This window comes from Festucalex cinctus, chromosome 17 (genome assembly GCF_051991245.1).
Source record: "Festucalex cinctus isolate MCC-2025b chromosome 17, RoL_Fcin_1.0, whole genome shotgun sequence".
Lineage (NCBI taxonomy): Eukaryota > Metazoa > Chordata > Actinopteri > Syngnathiformes > Syngnathidae > Festucalex > Festucalex cinctus.
The window spans coordinates 13,124,313-13,133,382 of record NC_135427.1 but is presented as its reverse complement, the minus strand read 5'-3'; the positions used below and the strand labels follow the sequence as shown (position 1 = coordinate 13,133,382).

The following is a 9,070-nucleotide window of genomic DNA, read 5'->3' as shown; positions in this document are numbered from 1 at the left end:
AACAGTGTTAAACCAAACCTAAATCTTATGAGTTTGACGTTTTTGGAAAAAACATAACAGAACAATCATTGTGCAAAAACAAAATACATTATTGCATTATATTATATTATATTACAAGATGCAATTCAACAATACAATGTAATATTAAAACAATGAATGTGCAACAATGGGTATTTTCAAAATGAAACATCCCATCTGCCTATCTAACATTGCACATCCCTGTTCTAAACATTAAAATATAATCAAATACCATTTTTAATTTAACAGCTACAACCACATTTTACATAACAATGAGCAACGGTTTTAGACCACCAAAAACACATACATATAAAAATCCCATTTTGTTTTCAAATGAGCCATAAATATTCAATATGACTCTGTATTGGCAACATGTGGAAGTAACTCCACAGGATCTTGAAGATGAACTTGGAACGACACCTGCATGCCTGCTGATGATGCCAGCACGGTGTCATCGCCATCTGCACGCCGCAGGGTGGCGTTACCTGTTTTCAGTGCGGGAATTTGAAGCAGTGAGGCCTGATGACACTGGTCAGTTCCCTGAATCTGACCTTGAAAAATCTGAGAACTGTCGGGGGTGGGCGAGGCGTCAGCCATCGCCCTGGTTGTGCTGTCCGGGGACCTGTTATGCTCTGGCACGGTGGCAATCGAAAAAGTGTTTACGTTGGTGTCAACACCGGCTAGTCACTGTCCACAGCACACAAGCCGCGTTTCTGTCGTCCAGCTGCGTAGTTTTCTCTTCAACTCTGTCCTCACCTGTAGACAAAAAACAAAGAAAAATTGCCGCTGCTACTACGGCCTGGCAGATATGGACTTATTATGTTTTCCTTTTTAACAAATCTCTTGAACACTTGATTGGGTACAATTGAGTTACATTGTTTTGTTAAAACTAGTGTTGTTCCAATACCGTTTTTTGGCTCCCGATACCGATACCGATACCCAGCTTTGCAGTATCGGCCGATACCGATACCATACTGATCCTTAAGGTTTTTTTTCCTCAACATGAAAAAGCTGTCCTGCCATTGGTTCAGAGTATTCAAGGGCCAATAGGATATCTTAGATCGGCATGCAGTGAACATGTCACATACCAGTGAATGTCGTGCACCAACAGGACACAAGATGCTGCATCCAAAATCCTATATTAGCCTTGGAATTAATGGTATCGGCATGTTACTTGTGAGTAGTCACCGATACCGATACCACTGTTTTAATGCAGTATCGGCACCTCTGTCGATACCAGCATCGTATCGGAAGAACACTAGTTAAAACTGTAATGTTTCAATGCAGAATGAAGTATGTCACTGACATAATAAAGTAGCCTTTTTTTTGTGTGTGATTTGAACATGATTTTTAGGTGTTGTTTTAAAAAAATAATTACAGAGAAGTAGTTATTTTAACATGGGTTAAAAAAAAAAGAAAAAGGATCAGTGATGGAAAAAAAATGCCAACCTCTTTGTTTGCATAGCAGTAGAGAACCGCCACCAGAAAGCCCTGCAAAAGTGACTACAGTTAAGAAAAAAAATAAACGAGCCTGACAATGTGAGTCATATGAGAACATATTAAGTTTCAGCCTACCTGAAACGAATTTAGGAAAAGTGAAAAGAATACTTTTATGTAGCGCAGAAGCCCTGTGGTTTGCTCATCTGTCACAAAAATGAAGATGACCTCATGGATGCCAAACAAAGGAATCAACGTCAGCGTCGCCTTGGCCAGCCTAAACGGGCGGAAAAAAAAAACAGCAGCACGGTTCAAAATTGTAATTCAGTGTTATGTTCATGCTCTCATATTTCGTTTTCTTCAGTTCATGCGAATTGAATGTGTGATGACTTGCCGACGTTTGTAACCGGAATAGTCACTTTGGTTGTTGGCTCGAAGTTTGGATAGAATGACCTTCAGAATCTTCACAAATATCAGAAAGTTGATCTGTAGTTTGTGCGCAAGACGAATAATCTTTGAGTTTTGAGTGAGACGAGGGGGTCCCAAATGTCATACTTACGAGCGAGGCAAGAAGAATGGGGGAACGAATGATCCACCAGTAGTTCATGTTCTCATTGACGGCCCAACATCTGGGAAGAAAAAAACGATTTTTCCCATCCGGTCTCATTGGGATTACAAGCTGTCTTGGGCAGTTACATACTAGACAGACTTACTCTTTATTTTCTTTCAGAATCTTCATCACTACCCAGGGAACCACAAAGAGAAGTGGAGTTCCTAAGACAAACACAGCATGCTGAAAAAACTGTTTGTTTGTTTGTTTTGTTTGTTTGTTTGTTTGTTTGTTTGTCTTAGTCCTATCGTATTTCATTCTCTGTCAGGGCTTCAGAATCTGTAACTCAGAGTTCAGTATTAGCAATAGTCCTTTCTTTAACCAGATTCCAAATTCATCCTCACAGGGCCAAACACTGGCCCTTGATAATGTTAGTATTTTTCTGTCCTCTGATTGGTTGATCAGAGCAAAATTGCTAACCAATATAGACCAGCAGAACACATTTGAAGTGACATGCTCTTCTTTGTATTTTTGTACATAGTTGTGATGATTTCTATCACTGGTGGTGGTGGTATTAACTCATTCAAACCCAAAAACGTGTACGCATGTTTTTTAATACTTTGTCCTTCACTCCCCAAAACAGCTTCTGACTTGAAGAGGTGGCTAAAAGCAATGGTAGTTATTACAAAAAAACGGGCAGCAAGTGGCAGCACAGTATAAGTGATCAGCCAGGGCCATGTTGCAACAAGCTTTTTTTGACAGTTTTCACCGGCAATGAAACTTAAGCTATTTTCTAATGCTAATTGCTGCAAAATGGAAACAGATTCAAATATATGTTTTTTTTCTGATGGAAGAAGAGACTCTAATTTTCTTTTGGTAGGTTCTATGTTTTTTAGCAATAGAGCACATTATTCTGTGGGCCTTGCAAAATCACTCAAAATCCAGTGAAACAGCCGAGAGCAAATGGGGTTGCTGCAATGAAAATGGCTGCAAGTCAGTGAGTTTTAAAGGGTGCCATTGATTAAAATAAGTCAGTACCCACTGAAGGTACCAAAACCACTGTACTCCACTTCAACCTAGAATAAATACACTAACAGATGAATAAAGCCCATGTATTTCCATGGCACCCATTGTCTATAAATATTCGATTGCATCGTTCCCTCCTTGAATTAGAGTAGTTAAAGTAATTAGACCCAAGCAAGCTTACCCCAGCCGAGACAGAGGTATGGCAAGTATTTATTACTGTCGACGAACACGGAGGCAATCAGCACAGAGTACAGATAAATGGCCTCTCCAAAGAACCAGTAGTGGTTGGCCAGGACACAATACTGCATCAGAACCTGTGCGATCCTGCAGCCAATAGCAGCCTGAGGATGGACACAAAAAAGCCACATACGACAGAACATCCCATCCAAACTCAAACGTAATGCTCATTTTCATGATGAAACGACCAATGGCGAGAAGCCACACCCACCTGATGGCTGAGCATCTCGCTCACGTCCGCGGGCTTCATGATTTCGCGTCCCCAGTGGCGTTCCAGCATGGTGTCCTTAACAATGACGGACACAGCTCGCAGGATGAAGGACAGGAAGAGGTTGGCATGGATGTAGTTCCGTGTGCAACGCAGTTTCCTGAACAAAAACAAGTGAGCATTTTTCTAAGAGACCTATCTTTACAATTATCCACCGTACTCTCTAAAATTATCCACTAATGAAAACATCAATTTTCTTCCTATTAAGACAGAAAATGGTGACCATCTAAGCCTTAAAACATCCACCCATCCATTTTCTGAACCACTTATCCCCAACCTAGGTTATTATTGTGAGGAGCTGCTCTCAGTGCTTCTCAGTATTAATTGCTGACTGAATCAGAGCAAGAAAAAGAGACTACTCAAAGAAAAACAACTATAAATTTAACACAATGAATTGAAATGTTTTTGGCGGTTTACCTAAAGCTCAGCAGAATGACAAGAGCAGTAACGAGAGTGAGGAGGGACAAGGCATAGCCCACTGTGTACAGCGTCCTGAAGCTCACCATAATTTTTTTCAGCCACATCTATAAGACATACACACACATCCAAGTTAGTTGTGCAGCATGTGGGGCATGTCAAAATCACGTACATCAACTAAAAAAAATGATATATTGTACTTTTACTGTTAGTAACTCATTTTTCGCGTAATTTTGGGTGTAATTTCCCTGTCAACCACTACATGGCGGCACACTATTTAGTTTCAGAGGGTGTAAATTTCAAAGAAGGATAGAAATGGAAGTATTCCAGCACAACCTTGCTGAAAATTTAGGAACATCATCCTCTGTAATCCTGCTTTTTACGCCTACAGAAAGCAACAGCTGTAGCTTAATTTTATACATCTTTGGGAATGACTATTGATGATTTTTTTTATGTACATGGACGAATGATAAATTGTGATTTGTTTCTCTTGCTCTCTCTTGACTTTTTTATCTGTCCGTTCATCTGTTTTTTTTTAAATTATTGTTAGAGTTTTTATTTATGAAAGTTTTTTGTTTTTTTTACTTTTTAGTACTCTCACTTGTCTCTATTTGTACTTAAAAGTGCTCCAAAAATAAATTTGTTATTATTGTTATTAATATGACTTTTCATTCATTGGCAGTTGGACTTAACAAAATAATTTGTGTTTTTGTGACAATACATTAATAATGTAACGTATTAAATAACATGTGGGACAGATGTGCAGGAAGTTAGGAAAATATACTCCAGATGTATTGATTTTGATGCTGAACACACGCTTTGACTCAACACAAATATATCAAAACGTGTATCACAACAATGGAGATGTCATCCATTATTATTTCTCCTGCACAGCACACAAAATTAGAGCTCACTCCTGGCTGTTGGGTTTCGATCATTTTGTGCTACGGCAAAACAGTATAAATGGCAAAATGTGGGATATATCTGCAGGGAACTATGAAACCATGAACATTGACTAGAAAGGAATGAAATTGATTTCACCAAGCACCTGCAAGGTTCAGAGAACACAACAAATTAAAATAACACATCATTATTTTGAAATAAAATATGCTGTTTATTATTCCCCACAGGATATATGTGTTACAGTAGTGCCTTGAGATATGGGTGCGTATCAAGATTCGAGTCGTCGCTTGGCCAAAAAAATATATATATATATGTTTTTAATCTTGGAATGGAGCAAAATCCAGTGCACATCGTTAGATGGCACCAGCAAGCCTCACTTCATTAAGGACAAAATCTGTTGATGGCAATACTGCACCATGAAGCTGGTTTGCTAACCGCCCCACAAAAAACAAAAAAAAACAACAACAACAAAAAACAAAAAACGAAGGCAGTACATAAGGGACAGTCGTGTTTTGTGTTTAAAATTCTAAAAAAAAAAAAAAAAAAAAAAATGTAAAGTGTGAATTTTGGTGGTTTTTTTTTTAGGGGGCATGGAACTGATTCATTGCATTGCCATTCATTTTAATGAGGAAAGAAGATTTGAGAGACAAGTGTTTGGAGACCGCGGTCCGTGGAATTGATTCCAATTCTATCTCAAGAGCCTCCTGTACCTAGACCCTCGTGAGGAGCGCTTGAAGCTCATGCGTCTAAGATCCTTTGGGCGTCCTACCTCCTGAGATGTGACCTCTTTTTCCTCTTCACACTGGGACTTATCCCTCCAAACGTAGCCATTATCGTCAAGCTCCCAACGGCCGTCGGTGCCGCACCGCCGTTGCACCACGCCGTGTAACACTGGATCATAAAAAAAACAAAAAAAACAAAAAACGTATTATATTTTTCTTACTGACGGCTGTTTAGAGTAGAGGATTGTATATGTTTGCTAACAAGCAGTAACTTAGCGTATTGTATCCACCTGAGTGAGGGGGTGTACCCACTACGGCCCCCCACATCTTCAGTGAAGAAAAATTTTGAATGGCAGCAAAATTACTCTGGCGGGCCAATATCGACCGCCAATGGAATCGATAGCTGTTTTCCAAATTGTCCATGTACATAGGCTATATGGCGGCCATCTTAGTAGGGGCGACTGTCCCGTCAAAGGCAATGGCAATGTATTGCCCTAAGCACGCAGGTCAAAATGAGCATGTCATATCTACACAGTAAACTGAGTAAATTTGACTCTACTTAGAGTAAATTTGACTCTATTTTGAGTAGGGATGTAACGATAACAGCAATATCGTGATATCACGATATTAAAACTGCTACAATATATCATCGTCATCATGTTACGATATTAAAAGCAGCACATCTGTTAATAAAAAATAGTCAAGTTGATTTCCATTTGTGCAGTTCTAGCACTCTCTGGTGGCTAGTTTTTTTAGTGCAGTTTAATTTTTACAAGGCATGTTTTGGCCCTTCTGTGTTTAAAATCCATGCTAATGGTCAGATGAAGGGGAACTTAATATGCTTGTGAACCGAGTCGATTTGTGTAGGAAATCAATGTGTGCTTCAATATTAAGTGTTACGAGAGATTGTAGGTTGTTTATATGCGTTCTTGTTATGTACAAAAGCACAATGTTTTTGTTTTTAGTAGGAGCTCATTTTTTTTGACAAGATTGTGACCTTTTTTGTATCGTCAACATCACCACAATATCGTGATAATTATCGTATCATGGCCTTCATATCATGATATCATATCGTGATGTTTGGATATTGTTACATCCCTAATTTTGAGTGGGAACAAATAGACTCAGTTTTAGAGTAGGCTAAGATTTACACTAGGAAGAGAGTAAAAAATAAAGAATTGAAAAAAATAAATAAAAGTCCCTCAAGGGTTGAGTAACAAACTCACAAACTTCAGCTTGGGAGACTGCCACATTACCACCTGAGCTATGCCCCTCCTACTGTTTGCTTATCTCCAAGAGACCAAAGACATCATTTTTTTCGTCTCTTGGAGTGAGGAAGATTCCACGGGATCATGGAATCAGCTGCAGCTGACACGAGCGATATACTAAGAGAAAGCAAGACCTGTGTGGCTCACTGACTAGATCGGCTGTCTCCCAAGCTGAAAGTCATGAGATTGTTCCTTCGTCCTTGAGTCACTTTTATTTTTTATTTTTCCCAATTCTGTATTTTACTCTCTTCCAAGTGTAAATATTACTCTAAAACTGAGTCTATTTGGTCCCACTTGAAATAGAGTCAAATTGATGTTTTGTTTTTTTTTACTCAGTTGCAAGTTGTGTGTATGCTACATCACAGTCGTTGTTGTTTATGTTACAAAGCTCTTGTCTATGGCATCTAATCATAAGTGAAGTGAAAACCCACCTTGCTATCAGCCGTATGCAAAACCACTATTTCAGACTGGTATACCTTGATCATACCAGGGCAGGTAGAAAGGACAGGAGATGTTGACAAGAGATCCAGCAGGAGTGTCTGGCCAGCAAGCGTATCTATCAAAACTCCTGTTGCAAAACAAGCCATCTGGAAAGGCAACACAATGACAAGGTAAAGGTCGATCATTTGAATGTTTTTCACGTAAATTAAAGCAGATGACATTTTCCTCATACTTTTTTTGAATGTGTCATGTTGAACTGTAACTCTCCATACCTTGAGGCAGCGGCTCATTTTCAATCATCTTGATACAGTCGTCCTTATACTGCACCCACTTGTGATACGTTTCCTCTAACACTTTCCCGCTGGCCAAGTCAATCTGTAAATATGATTCGTAAAGTTGATGTAAGACACATGTGATTTGAGGTTTTCGGTTCACTCACTCTCTGCCACTCGGAAGTAGCCTGCCGCTTGCTTACAAATATTATGAAAAGATCAATTATAAGCTGTCTTTCAAGCTTATTCAACACTCAACACAAAAGGGAGAGAAAAGAAACAAACTAACCATGGGCAGTTTGACAAGCAGCAGAAATATAACCGGCATGACGTCTCTTGTTGTGGCCATTATGATTGATTTTTTTTTTTTTTTTCTCACTGCACACTGAAGGAGGAAGCCCAAATTTGAAGCATTTACCTGCAAACATGTACACCACATGCAGTCAATTTTCAAGAGGAGACTTCATGTGCCAACAGTTTTGCAACACGATGACTGTTCTCCATCACACTGGTTAGATAAAGGCTAAATAAAATAAATAAATAAATAAATAAATACATACATAAATAAATAGGGATATATACATACATTAATGTGTTACAATACAGAGTATTTGTGCTACCTACGTAGTAGTCACAACACAAATGCTTTAGGAAAAAAAAAATGACTTCATGTCTTTGAATGTAAATGCTAGTTAGCAAATCCTTGTATACACTGAAAAAAAAACACAACTCGTAAGATTTACTTAAAATAAAAATCTCGCAAGTATTTGCACTCACTCCAATTAAGTAAATACTACTACTCAATATCAAGCATATCACACTAGAATTAGAATTAAGTAACATTTACATGCAACTAAAGATTGATTACATGTGGGAAATATTAAGTAACTCTTACTAAACGTAATTATAATTAAGATCTTTACTGTAATGTATAATGTGTAGTTATTGTAATTAGGTCATAGCCATTGCTTATTAAGTAAAAGTTAAAAAAATGAATTGATTACCAATATGAAATAAATGAGTAATTGTATTAACATTAACTTTTTCTATTTGACTTCACTTAATTATACTGAACTCTTAACCCAAAACATTTTAGTACTTGGACTAAATCTGTTGAAATAAATAAAGACAGTCACAATCACACCTAGGGACAATTTAGTCACTCCAATTAACCGACAACGCATGTTTTTTTGGAATGTGGGAGGAAACCGACGAAGCACGGGGAGAACATGCAAACTCCACCCGGGAAGGCTGAAGCACGGACTCGAGCCCGCATCCTCTGTAATGGGAAGCAGACGTGCTAACCACTCATAGACCATGCCGCTCGAAAACCAAAGAGATATAAGGTTAAAGAAAAACCTTTTGTTTAGTTCTGAAAACCAAAACAAACACTGCAATATAGAGATTCAAATTACAACATAAAATACAAACAACTTACCCCAAATTTAGGATTCATTCATATTAAGTTAACCAAATTGCAGGAAAATGTTATGTTCTGGAGTTGGATCCCA

General features: G+C 38.3%; 1 protein-coding gene across 1 annotated transcript; it reads right to left on the bottom strand.

The window, feature by feature from the left end:
- Positions 1–89: 89 nt before the first annotated feature.
- Positions 90–7,908, bottom strand: LOC144005341 (glucagon receptor-like). The gene is made up of 13 exons (XM_077503466.1): positions 7,849–7,908; positions 7,560–7,662; positions 7,323–7,433; positions 5,626–5,747; positions 3,954–4,060; positions 3,480–3,636; positions 3,213–3,372; positions 2,169–2,229; positions 2,015–2,084; positions 1,850–1,941; positions 1,594–1,732; positions 1,468–1,509; positions 90–774 (listed from the first exon to the last, which is right to left on the bottom strand). The coding sequence occupies exons 1-13, from the start codon at positions 7,906–7,908 to the stop codon at positions 703–705; spliced, it is 1,296 nt and encodes a 431-aa protein (XP_077359592.1). The 3' UTR covers positions 90–702.
- Positions 7,909–9,070: the final 1,162 nt, after the last annotated feature.

What these genes read in the sequence shown, in the direction of transcription:
- LOC144005341 (XM_077503466.1), bottom strand. Translation starts at nt 7,908, where the DNA reads ATGGCCACAACAAGAGACGTCATGCCGGTTATATTTCTGCTGCTTGTC. An exon ending in AAATGAGCCGCTGCCTCAAG is followed by an intron (nt 7,434 to 7,559) that starts GTATGGAGAGTT and finishes TTGCCTTTCCAG; the next exon opens with ATGGCTTGTTTTGCAACAGG. An exon ending in GCGAGATGCTCAGCCATCAG is followed by an intron (nt 3,373 to 3,479) that starts GTGGGTGTGGCT and finishes GTCCATCCTCAG; the next exon opens with GCTGCTATTGGCTGCAGGAT.